This window comes from Lynx rufus, unplaced genomic scaffold, assembly GCF_022079265.1.
Source record: "Lynx rufus isolate CCGP_SWC_20201006 ecotype Redwood Valley unplaced genomic scaffold, mLynRuf1.p SCAF_31, whole genome shotgun sequence".
Taxonomy (NCBI): Eukaryota; Metazoa; Chordata; class Mammalia; order Carnivora; family Felidae; genus Lynx; species Lynx rufus.
In genome coordinates, this window is record NW_025814847.1 from 5,048,353 (window position 1) to 5,062,250 (window position 13,898).

A 13,898-nucleotide genomic window follows, 5' to 3' on the forward strand; every position below is an offset into this window, starting at 1 on the left:
ACGACTGGCTGTGTAACATTCATGGGAGTGTCAGACTTCCCACCGGGCTGAATGCACCGAAAAGGTGAGGGCTGGGTCTGTCCCATTCAATGCCGCATCCCGGTGCCTCACACATCGTGGGTGCCCGGTAAATATTTATCAATCGTCTCTCGATCTAGTGAGTCAGCTAGCTTCAGATTCCACCTTTACCATATCTGTTTCCTCCAACAGAAAGTAGGCTCGAGAGCAGGGCGTTTCCTTTTATTCACTCCTGTTTCCCCAGCACCCAAACGTTTACTAAATCAATGCAGCCATCACTTCCTTCCATTCCTTAATGCCCGGGCCCTCCCCACGTCAGCACACCGGACAGGACTTCTCCCCGAGGGCGCCCCCAGCGAGAGCAGAGATGAGGAGCAGAGTACTAGAGACAGAACACACAGACCTCACCTCATTGACTGCGACTCTTATTCCCTCACTGGAGTCTGTGCAACACTGTGAGACTGTCTTGTCATCTTATTTCCTTCTAATTAAAACCCTTTCAAAAATATGGAACTCAAGGGGCACCTGGGTGGCTCCGCCGGTTAAGCTTCGGACTCTTGATCTCAGCCCGGGGCATGACCTCAAGTTCACGAGATCGAGCCCTGCGTCCAGCACTGACGGCACGGAGCCCGCTTGGGATTCTCTCTCTCTCCGTCTTTGCCCCTCCCCTGCTGTCAGAATAAACAGTTTTAAAGTTTTTTTTTTTAATGAAAGTGAAATATGGAACTCAGGATTTTCCAAATGGCCGCATCTGTGGGTATTTTGGGGGAAGGATCGGAGTCAAGTGGTGTGACAATCTCCTGAGAAGGCGTCAGAGAAAGGCAGAGTGGGACAGGCCAAGCACTCTGCTTACTGTGTGTCCTCGGGCAGCCACGCCTCTCCCCCACTCGCAAAGCTGCTGGGGGTACTAGAAATACCTCCAAGACACCCTCAGGAAGTGGGAGTTCTTACCCCAGCCTTTTATGCTACCAGCTTGAACACACAGACAAAAAGGGAACGTGCAGCTAACCCTTCAGGCTCCCCAAAGGAAGTCACCGGCCCCAGGAAGGGCAGAACTCGTCTCGATCACCGTTAAACACCCAGAGTCAACCGCCACAGATTCGGGAAACGAGGCACCCAGCACCTGGCACCGGGGCGCACAGCCCGCTCCCGAGGACTCTCTTTCTAGTCCGGGGGTGGGGGGGGGGGGAGGGGAGGAGGAAGGTGGCCAGGGGCCCAGGCGCGGGGTGGGCCCTCGGCGGAAGCCAGCCCGGGCCACCACCCCGCCCCCGCGCTGCTTGATCCTCGGCGACAGTGCCACCTAGCGAGGGCCACGGCCACCGCGGCAGGCGGCGCCCACCACGGCTGGGCCAAGGGCCGTGGTCGGCCGGCCTCAGGCCCGCGGGCCACACCGGCGCTGCCCGGTGCCCGGCCCGCGAGGGAAGCCCACGCAGCCCCGCAGCCTCGTCTCCGCCCGCGGGGACTCACGAGGCGAAGGGTCAGGTACCGGCCGCGCGGCCTTAAGGGGCCAAGCACCGCACGGTGTCTCCCTCCGTCCTTTGGCGCAGGCCCCGTACGCACTGCCCCGCCCGGGGTCACCGCACGGACGAGGAAACTGAGGCTCACAGGGGCGGTGGCGAACCCAAGGTCACACGACCAGCTGGTGGCGGGGCGGGCACGAGCCTGCAAGCCCCGGGAGCCGCCGCATTCGCCGTGAGCCCCCAGGGGCGCGGAGGCGCGAGCCCCTCACTCTCTCCCCACGCCGCCGCGGCTCGGGGACCCGGACAGGAAGCGAATCCCGCGCGAGGGGCCCCCTGGGAAGCACGCGGCGCCGGGGCACGTGACAGGGGAGCGCCGGCCGGGCCGACGCACGGGCGCGCGCACGGCGAGCGTCAGCGCGCGCGGAGGCGCCGACGGAGCCGGGCCCGAAGCCCCGGGTCACGTGTGCAGGGCAGCAGGCGAGCACCGGGGGGCGGGCGTGCGAGAGAGGTCACGTGAGGGAGGCCGGCGTCGCGCGGTCACGTGAGGGGCGGGGCGGGCCGCCGGAGCGGAGGGGGAGGGGCGCGCGGCTTCCGGCGGCTGGGGGCCGGCGAGCGGGGGGGCCCCGTCCCGGAGGCGGCGGCGGCGCCATCTTGGCGAAGGGGGGATCAGGAAGTGCGGACCGCGGCGGCGGCGGCGGCGGCGGCGGCGGCGGCGGAGCCCGAGCGGAGGCCGGAGGCTCCCGGCCCGCCGGCCCCGGAGCGGAGCGGAGCGGAGGATGCAGCAGCCGCAGCCGCAGGGGCAGCAGCAGCCGGGGCCGGGGCAGCAGCTGGGGGGCCAGGGGGCGGCGCCGGGGGCCGGGGGCGGCCCGGGGGGGGGCCCGGGGCCGGGGCCCTGCCTGAGGCGGGAGCTGAAGCTGCTCGAGTCCATCTTCCACCGCGGCCACGAGCGCTTCCGCATTGCCAGCGCCTGCCTGGACGAGCTGAGCTGCGAGTTCCTGCTGGCCGGGGCCGGAGGGGCCGGGGCGGGGGCCGCGCCCGGACCGCATCTGCCCCCGCGGGGGTCGGTGCCCGGGGATCCCGTCCGCATCCACTGCAACATCACGGTGAGGACCCCTCCGCGCGCCCCTGCGCGGCCCCCTGTCAGGCACCCGGGATCGCCCCACACCGCACGGCTCTTTGCTCTCCGAGGACCGGGCAGGCCGAGTTCCCCCCCCCCCCCACCCTCGTCGGGGCCCGGCGCCTGCTCCGAGCGGGTCACACTCGCCGCCGCCGCTGGAGGTTGTGCACCCGGCGTCCGCCGCGCACCCCGACATATGGCGCCTCGACTGGCCCTTTCCACCGGCCCACATCCCGTGGGCCGTGATTTGGCCCCGCGCGGCTTTACCTGGCCACCTGCGGAGGCCCCTTCCTTCGCCTGCTGTCACTTTTGGGTTCCAGGCCTGTGCCCTGAGCTCAGCCGCGGGGACCCACCTGGCCTGGAACTCCACGTTTCCGTGATACCTCCTTGTCGGCAGTGCCTTTGACTTAGGACGTTGCCACCTGTGGGATCGCTGCCCAGGCACCTCTCCCGAAGCCCCTCTTTGCTCCCTGAATTTTTACTAAGGAGCAGTTCGCAGGTCACGGACTCTTCTCTGTTCTGGTCTCCCTTTTATTCTGGTGTAACCTCGAACTCTTCTCCTTTTGCCCCAGTTGGTAGCAGACCTCCTCTCTCCTGTTCCCTCGCAAATCTCCCCTTGCCATGGGTGGGTGCCTTTCCCAGCAACGATGGTGATGATTGAGGACGGCGCCCTTGATCCTGAGCAGCTACGGTCCCTTCTGTGCCCAGTGAACACCATCGCACACGAGGCTAAGCCAGGAGACATCCTGCAGGCCTCCTGCCCCATGTGTCCTCAGACCTCCCCTGAAGGGGGGCAGCGACTGAGGACTGGGAGTGCTCAGTGCTGCATGGCCTGGCACTTACCTGCTGGGACAGTAGTTAGGCAGCAGGGGGGCCAGTGCTTTACCCAGCGGGCTGTCTGCACCCTGGAGGGAGTAGTCAGGGGAAACACTGACCTGTGAATCGGGTGGTACTTGGGGGCCTGGTTTCCTATCCCTTTTCCTCCATTGAACCAGGTCAAGGTGCAGTGAGCCTCAGCCTGGGCTGGACGGTGCTCCCCCAAAGCACATGTGTCCCATTTTTTCCTGTTTTTTTTTCCCCCACCTTTTTCCTACTAAAAAGTTGAGATTGGAGAACTGGGTGTGGTTGAGTCAGGTGAAGACTTGAGTATCTTTCATGATTGCTTCCCTCCAGCGTTTGAGGATTAGCGCTGTGACAGAGCTAAGACCCCAGCAGAAGCGGGTGGGGGGACCCCCCTGAGTTGATTCTGTTCCCGAAAGGCAGGAATGCCCCCTTCTCTTCTAGCTGCCCATCTAGTTGCAGAGTGCCTGCACCGTCTTTGTCCCCAGAAGGAAGCTAGGCCGCGAGGCTCTCAGTCCAATTCCTTGTGGCCCCCATAAAGGAGATTTGGCGAGAACTATGCCCCCAGTTTGGGGCAGAGGGGGGAGTCTGGTCAGGGTGCACTTGGTGCCTGGTCTCAGGAAGCCTGGGAATGTCAGCAGCGTGGGCTTCCTCCCCCCAGCCTGCCTCGTGGGGCCCTGCAGCCCGCGCCTGCTCGAGGGAGAGACGGGGGAGCTGGCCCGTCAACGGTTCTGTGGGGAGTGACCGGGTCGGAGGCGTCTTCCTGCCCTCCTTTTACTGTTGGGTTCTGGAGACTCAGCCTAGCGTGTGGCTTTCCTTCTCCAGCTGAACCGAAAGTGACCGGCAGCCTTCGTTGTTTTCACGTCGGCGTGATTGTGACAAGGGGTCCCTTCCTGAAATCACCGTGGAACTCGAGGAGCGGAGGGCTGGAGGGCTCAGTGCCGGGTGTGGGACAGGCCGCCCGCAGCGCCGTGCGTGGGAAGCCTCCCTCCCCGCCGGTGGCGCGGCGGCACTTCCCTGGCTCGCTCCTGAGAAGAGAAAGGGTGTTCAGGCTGTTTGGAAAGGGTTCTCTCGGGGACTTGCTCTGCTCTGGGATTTGTTGGGAAGCTGGTGGGATGCCGACCTGCTGAGCTGGGCTTTTGTTGGGGGCGGAGGAGCAGAGGGACCAGAAATCTTGGGGGACGGGAGGCAGGCAAGGTCTGCTCTTCCCAGGGCTGCCCGTGCTGACCACTCTCTCTGCTCTTTTCCCTCAGGAGTCCTACCCTGCTGTGCCCCCCATCTGGTCAGTGGAGTCCGATGACCCAAACTTGGCCGCTGTCTTGGAGAGGCTGGTGGACATAAAGAAAGGGAATACTCTGGTGAGGGGCCAGGCTGCCGGGCCGAGGCTGCCCTCTCCTCTTATGAGGCCCACATCATGGAGACGCCTCGTGGAAGGAGATGTGTTTGGGAGGGGGCGGTACAGTACGTCCAATCCCTGGGGGCAGACTTGGGGGGGGGCGGGGGGAGCTTACTGAAGCCGGAGGGAGAGCCTTGCACCAAACCCGGCCTTGGTCCAGGAAACTCCCACACGCGTGGTCCGGGAGATCCAGAGAACCAGGTACCGGATCGGGGTTTAGGAGCTTGTCCGCACACGGGTCCATACCGGCGTGGGGATGAGGTGTCTGACGTCACCGCCGTCCCCCTTCCCAGCTCCTGCAGCATCTGAAGAAGATCATCTCCGACCTGTGTAAGCTGTACAACCTCCCTCAGCACCCAGATGTGGAGATGCTGGACCAGCCCCTGCCGGCCGAGCAGGTGAGCAGTCTGGGCCCCGGGCCCGGTGGATACCTGTTCGCGGAGACGTGCCTGCGGTAATTCCTCCGCACTCCCAGCCACTCCAGACACTTGCACGGGTCGCGACTCTTGGCCCTTGTCCTTCAGGTGGGGATGTAGCTAGATGGGCACTGGTGCCCCCAGAACTTCCCCGGGGGCAGCGAGCTCCGTGTCGAGAGGAGGGGGAGTTTTTACCACTGGCGGTGGCAGTTGGTGGCCTTTGGGGACCCAGGCTGCTGGGGGAACCGACGGCTGGTGTGAGTCTAGAGACGATCGAGTCAAGGAGAGGCTCCTCGGACCGGGACGCGGGAGGTGGGTCGTGCGGCCCCTGTCCTCTTAGCGTGTGCACGTGGTAGGAGAAGGACGGGCCGGTAGTGAGGTCACTCCCTGGGCTGTGGCTCCATCCTGACCGGCTGGCGGCACGAGGCAGGGACACAGCCGCCAGACCCCGGGCTCCAGGGCGGAGGTCAGAGGCCACGTGCTGAGGCTCTGATCGCTGTCTTTCCCTCCCGGCCGCAGTGCACACAGGAGGACGTGTCTTCGGAGGACGAAGACGAGGAGATGCCTGAGGTAGGGTTGCGCCCCGGGGCGGCAGTGGCGGGAAGCTCTTTGTCAGCAGCACTGAGCACCCGCTGTATACAGCGTTCCAATGTAGACCGGGGAGAGAAAGGACTGAGGACAGGTTTACTGGCCTAGAGGAGCAGCCAGCGTAGTGGGAGACAGGCCCCCCGCAAGCACCGAGGACAGCCAAGTGCTGGGGTCTTTAAGCCAAGTAGTCCACGAGGTCACTTTAGGGGCCCTTGGAGTCAGACCTGGGCTCCCATCCTGTACCCAACTGGGGAAGTGACTCCCCCAGCTGTGGTTTCCTCGTTTCCAAGGCAGCTTGTGACACCTAGTACGTATGAGTGTCGTGAGGGTGAGATGCGGCGCCGCGTCTAAAATGCCCCACGTGGTCTCTGATGAACACTAAGTAACTTTGGTCCGTTCTCCAAAAACGTAGGCGCTTTTACAGAAAGTAACGTAATAGTTAAGAACCCGAGCTTCAGAGCCACATGGAGTTCGACTCACATCTTAGCTCCGCCGAGGGTCGTGCGGCTTTGGGCATGATGATAAACCTCAGTAGGCCTTAGCTTGCTCCTCTGTAAAACGGGAGTAACGGCGGAACAGCAGCACGGCGATTGTGGGACGTCAGCCGGGGCGTGTGGGGTCCGCGACAGCACCCGGCACGGGACAGGTGTTCGTGGATGTCCGCGGCTAGCGTCGGAATTAGGAGGTTAGTGGTAGCTGCGTTGTGCCAGGGTGAGGACGCCGCTCCGGTGACACTTCTGCTCCTGAGTAGCTCTGCTGGGACCTTAGACGCACGAAGGGCCGTCACACATCTCTCGGCCGCCGGCCTCTGCGCCGCCCCACGCACAGCGAGCTCCCTGCCCACCTGGGTTGGGGTGGAGGAGGGCCCAGTCCTCTTCCTGACCTCCTCCACCTCGTTCCCCTTGGCATAGGCGCCTCCGCAGACCTGACCCGGGCCCCGCACCCACGGGGAGGGCGGGAGACTTGTGCCCCCCGTCTTCACTACTCCTGGGAATCGTAGCGACCCGGTGAGAAGTGAGTTCTGAGCCACGGTGTCAGGCCAGCGTCATTCCAGGACTACAGAGGGGCCGCTGCTATCAAGGGAGAGTGTCAGGGACAGCTGGAGCGGGGTCGGTCTCGGGGACAAGATGGCCGAGTCCCCACTTGCCTTCCTGGGTCCTGGCGGGGTCCTGCCGCCTGAGACCGACCAGGAGATTTTCTTGGTGGGCGTGGGGCCGGGGCACTCTGGACCCGGAGCTGGCTGTGTCCATCCGTCGGCCTGCTGGACCGACCATTGTCCTGTGCCCTTTGACCCCGGCCAGGTGGGACCGGGAAGGCAGTGGCCCTTGTGCATAACCTGTGTTGGTTCTTTCCTCCCCACCCACCCCCCCCGTCCCCTGCCCCCCCCAGGACACGGAAGACCTAGACCACTATGAGATGAAAGAGGAGGAGCCGGCTGAGGGCAAGAAACCCGAAGACGACGGCATCGGAAAGGAAAACTTGGCCATACTAGAGAAGATCAAAAAGAACCAGAGGCAAGATTACCTGAACGTACGTGCCTCCCGGGGAGAGGCCGGGCCGAGGGTTTGGGGGGTCCTGGCCGGGAGGGGGGTGCGGGGAGAGGCCGGGCCGAGGGGTTGGAGGGTCCTGGCCGGGAGGGGGGTGCGGGGAGAGGCCGGGCCGAGGGGTTGGAGGGTCCTGGCCGGGAGAGGCCGGGCCGAGGGGTTAGAGGGTCCTGGCCAGGAGAGGCCAGGCCGAGGGGTTGGAGGGTCCTGGCCAGGAGGGGGGGTGGGGAGAGGCTGGGCCGAGAGGTTGGAGGGTCCTGGCCGGGAGAGGCCGGGCCGAGGGGTTAGAGGGTCCTGGCCAGGAGAGGCCAGGCCGAGGGGTTGGAGGGTCCTGGCCAGGAGGGGGGGTGGGGAGAGGCCGGGCCGAGGGGTTGGAGGGTCCTGGCCGGGAGAGGCCGGGCCGAGGGGTTAGAGGGTCCTGGCCAGGAGAGGCCAGGCCGAGGGGTTGGAGGGTCCTGGCCAGGAGGGGGGGTGGGGAGAGGCCGGGCCGAGGGGTTGGAGGGTCCTGGCCGGGAGAGGCCGGGCCGAGGGGTTAGAGGGTCCTGGCCAGGAGAGGCCAGGCCGAGGGTTTGGGGGGTCCTGGCCGGGAGGGGGGTGCGGGGAGAGGCCGGGCCGAGGGGTTGGAGGGTCCTGGCCGGGAGGGGGGTGCGGGGAGAGGCCGGGCCGAGGGGTTGGAGGGTCCTGGCCGGGAGAGGCCGGGCCGAGGGGTTAGAGGGTCCTGGCCGGGAGAGGCCAGGCCGAGGGGTTGGAGGGTCCTGGCCAGGAGGGGGGGTGGGGAGAGGCCGGGCCGAGGGGTTGGAGGGTCCTGGCCGGGAGAGGCCGGGCCGAGGGGTTAGAGGGTCCTGGCCAGGAGAGGCCAGGCCGAGGGGTTGGAGGGTCCTGGCCAGGAGGGGGGGGTGGGGAGAGGCCAGGCCGAGGGGTTGGAGGGTCCTGGCCGGGACGGGGGGCCGGGAGAGGCCGGGCCGAGGGGTTGGAGGGTCCTGGCCAGGAGAGGCCGGGCCGAGGGGTTGGAGGGTCCTGGCCGGGACGGGGGGGCCGGGAGAGGCCGGGCCGAGGGGTTGGAGGGTCCTGGCCGGGACGGGGGGCCGGGAGAGGCCGGGCCAAGGGGTTGGAGGGTCCTGGCCGGGACGGGGGGCCGGGAGAGGCCGGGCCGAGGGGTTGGAGGGTCCTGGCCAGGAGGGGGGGCGGGGAGAGGCCGGGCCGAGGGGTTGGAGGGTCCTGGCCAGGAGAGGCCGGGCCGAGGGGTTGGAGGGTCCTGGCCGGGCCGGGGGGCCGGGAGAGGCTGGGCCAAGGGGTTGGAGGGTCCTGGCTGGGAGGGGGGGCGGCTGTGGGGCATCCGTGTCGGGAGCAGGTCCCTTCTCCGGGTGGGCTGATCCAGGGCGCCTGCCGGGCCGCCCCCCTGTCGCGCGCGCCCCCCACTCAGGAGCGCTGATGTTTGTGTCCTGTTCCTCGCAGGGGGCGGTGTCTGGCTCGGTGCAGGCCACTGACCGGCTGATGAAGGAGCTCAGGGATATCTACCGGTCACAGAGTTTCAAAGGCGGTGAGTGCGGGGCGCCGGGGGGCGTCTGAGTCTTCATTTCGGCTCGGGTCACCACCTCATGGTTCGTGGGTTTGAGCCCCACGTTGGGCTCTGCACTGACAGTGTGGAGCCTGCTTGGGATTCTCTCTCTCTCTCTCTCTCTCTCTCTCTCTGCTCTTTTCCGACTCGTGCACGGGTACTTACTCTTTCTCGCTCTCAAAATAAACAAACTTAAAAAGAAAAGTCCTGGGATATGTGAACATTTATGAACTTTTGAGTCCCAGGAATGCAGCTTCTCAAGCCATTGGCTTAGACGGGGTGTTTGTGCATCGGGGTGAACCTGGAGTCTTTGATCTGTGTTCTGTCGGCCCGGGAGGGGGGTCTGCATCGGGGACCGTCCCCCAACCATCCTGACCGCACCTGTCGTCTTCCCTCCTTCCAGGAAACTATGCAGTTGAACTCGTGAATGACAGTCTGTACGATTGGAACGTCAAACTCCTCAAGTGCGTGGGGGCTGGGCAGCCAGTGGCGGGGCGGGGGGGGGGGGGGGCGTGGGCATCTCTGGGGTGCGGAGGGGCTCATCCCCGAGCTGCCAGCGGTTGGCCGGGAGAGCGGGAGCCGGGACCAGGGGTCTGAGCCCAGGCTCGTTGCCTCAGAGTCGACCAGGACAGCGCTTTGCACAACGATCTCCAGATCCTCAAAGAGAAAGAAGGAGCCGACTTCATTCTACTTAACTTTTCTTTCAAAGTAAGGCTTCTGTTTGTGCGGCTCCCCCCGAGCCAGGCTCCTTCCCTGCCCCGCAGAGGGCGGTCCTGCAGGCACTGGCCCCTCTGATTTCTCTCTTTTCCTCTCAGGACAACTTCCCCTTTGACCCGCCATTTGTCAGGGTCGTGTCCCCGGTCCTCTCCGGAGGGTGAGTGGCTGCTCGGCAGGGGCGGGGGGTGGGGAAGGGGTGCGGAGCTCTTGATGGGCAAGCCGCCGACTCACCTCCCTCCTGCAGGTATGTTCTGGGCGGAGGCGCCATCTGCATGGAACTTCTCACCAAGCAGGTGAGCCTGCGTCCCGCGGTGGCCCAGGAGGGGCTGCGCTGACCGCAGCGCACGCTTGACGCTCGGGTGACGGGCAGGGCTTGCGCCCGCGACCCACACGGACAGCCGAGGGCTGGCCCCGAGGTGCCCCCGCCGGTGGAGGGGGGCGGTGTCAGGCGTCGGGGCCCTTCGGACACCCTCCTGACCCGCGCGCTCCGGCGCCCCCGTCCCCAGGGCTGGAGCAGCGCCTACTCCATAGAGTCTGTGATCATGCAGATCAGTGCCACGCTGGTGAAGGGGAAGGCGCGAGTGCAGTTCGGAGCCAACAAGGTAAGCGGCCCGGCCCCGGCTGCTCGCGCCCAGGGCCAAGGGCCGAGGGCAGGAGGCCTCCGGCTGGCCGGCGGGGCGGGCGGTGGGGCCGTGGTCCCCAGGCAGAGGGTCCTGGGGCGGGAGCCGGGGTCTCTGGGGGGCAGCTGTGGAAGGTGGCGGCCGTCGGGCCGCGGCCGGCCGTGCTGACTGACGGTGGCGTCCTGTCCCAGTCCCAGTACAGCCTGACGAGAGCACAGCAGTCCTACAAGTCCCTGGTGCAGATCCACGAGAAGAACGGTGAGGCCCGGGCCCGGGGGTCGCACTTCCCGCCACAGCAAGGACCCCTTCCTTGGGTTTCTAAGCCTTTACCGCCCATCACACGGCGCCTGCCCCCGTCCCACTGTTCCCCCCATTCCCCCCATTCTCCCCCGCCCCCGTTCTCCGGAGAAGGGCCCAAGGGGGTAGCATCCACACCCCTGTCCCGGAGAAGCACCGCCCGCCCAGCGCACGGGTGCAGGCCCTCCTGACCACCCTTCCAGAATGCTCATCTCACTGGGTCATCTCAGGTCGGGCGCCTCGTTCTCCCCGTCTTCGTGGCCTCCAGTGGGCAGTTTCCCAGCTCCCCGACACCACCTGCGTCCCGATGACCCCGGAAGTGCCCTCCCTCGGTATTGGGGCCAGGAGGGGGGGCTGGGGCCTCCACCCGGTGACTGTCCCCTCACTTTCTCTGCAGGCTGGTACACACCCCCGAAGGAAGATGGCTAAGCCCGGGGAGCCGCCCTCCTCCTCCCCAGGCGCCACTGGACCAATTACCTTTGAATGCTGTGTTCGGATCTCACGCCGCCTCCGTGGTCCCTCCCTCACTTTTCCCGGACGTGACATAGCTCTGCCTCTCGCGGGACAATGACGGCTATTGTAGGCGCTAAGGGAAAACAGAACTGTCAAGTACTCAAGACTGACTTACAGACCAACCAACCACCTGGCTGGAACCCCTGCTAGCAGGCACTCTTATAAAAGAAACTTTCGAGCCTCCTTATATTGCTGGAAACTCAGCTGTGCTCCAGACTAGAGCCTCCTTACCTATGCTATGGATTTTTAATTTATTTTCTCTTATTTCATGTACACTGCTTTTTTTGGTTACAGTGTATGATGGATGTGTATGAAAAAAATGTATCTTTGGGAAAACAATTACAGTTTGTTAATTTGAAGATGCTGGTCTTGACTCCTCTTTTTCTTCCTGCCTCCTGCCCCCCCCCCCCCGCCTCCCCCCCCCATGCCTCCCCGGCAGTGGGGGGGAGGGGCAGGGCCCAGCCGGCTAGGGGAGAGGCTGGAGCACTGGGCTCGCCCCCAGGTCTCTCCCCGCGGCCACCAGCACTTGCCGCCACCACCTCCCCCCCCCCCCCCCCCCCCCGGTGAAACGCAAAGCCCAGCATAGCTGCTAAACCACAGTGGAGCCAGCCGCAATGATGACCTTGATTCTTAGGACTTTTCTTCCCTAGTCGCAGATGTTTCCAAATTTCTAAGAAAAAGATAGATTTTAGAGGCCGCTTCAGAGAATTGCTTCTACGTGAATCGAGGGGGTGGGGGACGAGGCCCTCCCTGGGGAAGGTGGCTTCGACTAGCTCCCAGTGGCTGCGGATGCCCCCTCACTCCGGCCTCCCACCTCATCTGGGCTCGGCCCGGAAGCACGTCGTCTGGCCGGGAGAGTCCGGGTTCTCTGAAGCCGCTCGCCTAACGGGTCCTGCTGGAAGGGTTAGCTTCGGGGGCTCGCTCTGGACCCGGGTTCCCACCCGGGCTCTGGACACTGCTGGTCTGGGGCGTGGGGTGGGGGGGAGGCCTGCCTCTGGCCCCGCTCACGCACACTCGCCTCGGGGCTGCGGTGGCCTCTGCGGACCCCTCGGCCTGCAGACTGGGTGCCGGGCCAGGCGAGGCCAGCGCAGCCGCTAGTGTCAGGAAGCCCGGACCCAGGACGCCACCTGCGAGCCTGCAGCCTGCCAGCACCCCGCCCTGTCGCGTGGGGGACCCGGCCGGTCTCCGTTTCCTCGCACGGATTTGAAGTCCCGCCGCGGCTGGACAGCTGCCCACTCCGCCCGGGGCTGCGCTGACTGCCCACGCCCACCTGATCTGGGTGCTGACAGACGCGGAGGGGCCCCCCGGGGTGGGAGGGGGGCGGGGAGAGACCCGCCAGAGAGCGGGGGAACTTACACCAGCCCTGAGCGGGGTGTAGACTGTGTTTTTAGTAACGTGTGCTGTGAGCTGTCCTCTGTATAATGAATTTTGTAATGTGTTTTCCTCACCTACCAAGGGATGAAACAAAATTATTTAAATAGTTTGGGTCTAATAAAACTATTTAATTACTTTTTTATTTGTAAATATTTATTTAAACAATGTCTGCACCCAACCTGGGGCTGGAAGTCACAACCCTAGGGTCAAGAGTCACGTGCTCCACCAGCCACGGGCCCCACTAATACAATTATTTATCTTTTTTAAGTCTGTTTATTTTAGGAGAAAGAGTGTAAGCACAAGCAGGGAGGGGCAGACAGAGAATCCCAAGCAGGCTCCGTGCGGTCAACAAAAAAGAATCGACACGGGGCTCAAACCCACAAACCGTGACCTTGTGACCTGGGCAGAAATCAAGAGCCAGCTGCTTAACGGACTGAGCCACCAGGCGCCTCACTAATGAAATTACTTGAACAGCGCAGGGGCGCCTCGGTGGCTCAGTCGGTCGAGCGTCCGACTCTTGATCTCAGCTCAGGTCTGGACCTCAGGGTCATGAGTTCAAGCCCTGCACCGAGCTCCACGCTGGGCATGGAACCTGCTTAAGATCTTTTAAAAATAAAAATAAAGGAACAGAGGGGTCCGTGTTCCCTGACATGAGGGGGAGCGCCAGCTCTGGTGAGCGGAGACCAACTCGAAGGGAGCCCTCCACCTTTCCGCTCAAACTCCACTCCCCCTTCCTGACCTTGAGTCGAGGGCTCTCTTGAAGCTGCAAAGCACAGAAGAGAAACGAGGCTGTACCGTCCTGAGCACGGAACGCCCAGGGCTCTTCTCTGCACCAGGACCAACGAGCTGCTCAGGACGGCGGGGTTCCGGGGGGCCGCGGGGGGCAGGCACACCACAGCGGCTCTGGTCTCACAGGGCAGGGCCGGGGACGGTGGCCACACAGAAGGATCAACACCCAGGTTCACGAAACATGCCGGCATTTATTCGAGGTGACCGCTCGGCGCTTAAGTGCTCCCCAACCCCACCCGGGAAGGCCAGGAAGACCCGACGCCGGGCCCCTCTGTTCCTCAGAACCACAGGGCAACAACGCCCGTCCTGTCATGCTCCGGGTGCACAGAGGACGCGTGGGGAGGGCCCGCCGGCTGCCTCAGGCTTCAACCTCACGGAGGCTCCAGACACAGGACACACGGAGACGTCTGCCTCTTCTGAGGGGTGAGCTGGGGGCCAGGCCACGTGCGAGTGGCAGCAGCTGTGGGTGCCGGGGCCTCTTCGTCCCAAGGTCTCGAGAGTGCAACGCGTCTGAGGACGGGGCAGGCAGACTGGGACGGGGAGGGCGCACGGTGGCCGTGTCATTTAAACTCTCCGAACATCAGGATGCCCGACTGGAAGAGAGAGAGTCGGTCTTCGTGGAAAGGAAGGACCGCCCGGCCCGTCCACCCA

The 13,898-nt window shown here is 64.6% G+C and overlaps 1 protein-coding gene across 1 annotated transcript; it reads left to right on the forward strand.

Moving 5' to 3' along the window:
- Positions 1-2,181: 2,181 nt before the first annotated feature.
- On the forward strand, positions 2,182-11,443 carry UBE2Q1 (ubiquitin conjugating enzyme E2 Q1). The gene is made up of 13 exons (XM_047092826.1): positions 2,182-2,581; positions 4,689-4,793; positions 5,125-5,229; positions 5,767-5,817; positions 7,225-7,365; positions 8,835-8,919; positions 9,341-9,401; positions 9,555-9,645; positions 9,753-9,811; positions 9,899-9,947; positions 10,161-10,256; positions 10,466-10,532; positions 10,969-11,443. The coding sequence occupies exons 1-13, from the start codon at positions 2,255-2,257 to the stop codon at positions 10,998-11,000; spliced, it is 1,269 nt and encodes a 422-aa protein (XP_046948782.1). The 5' UTR covers positions 2,182-2,254; the 3' UTR covers positions 11,001-11,443.
- Positions 11,444-13,898: the final 2,455 nt, after the last annotated feature.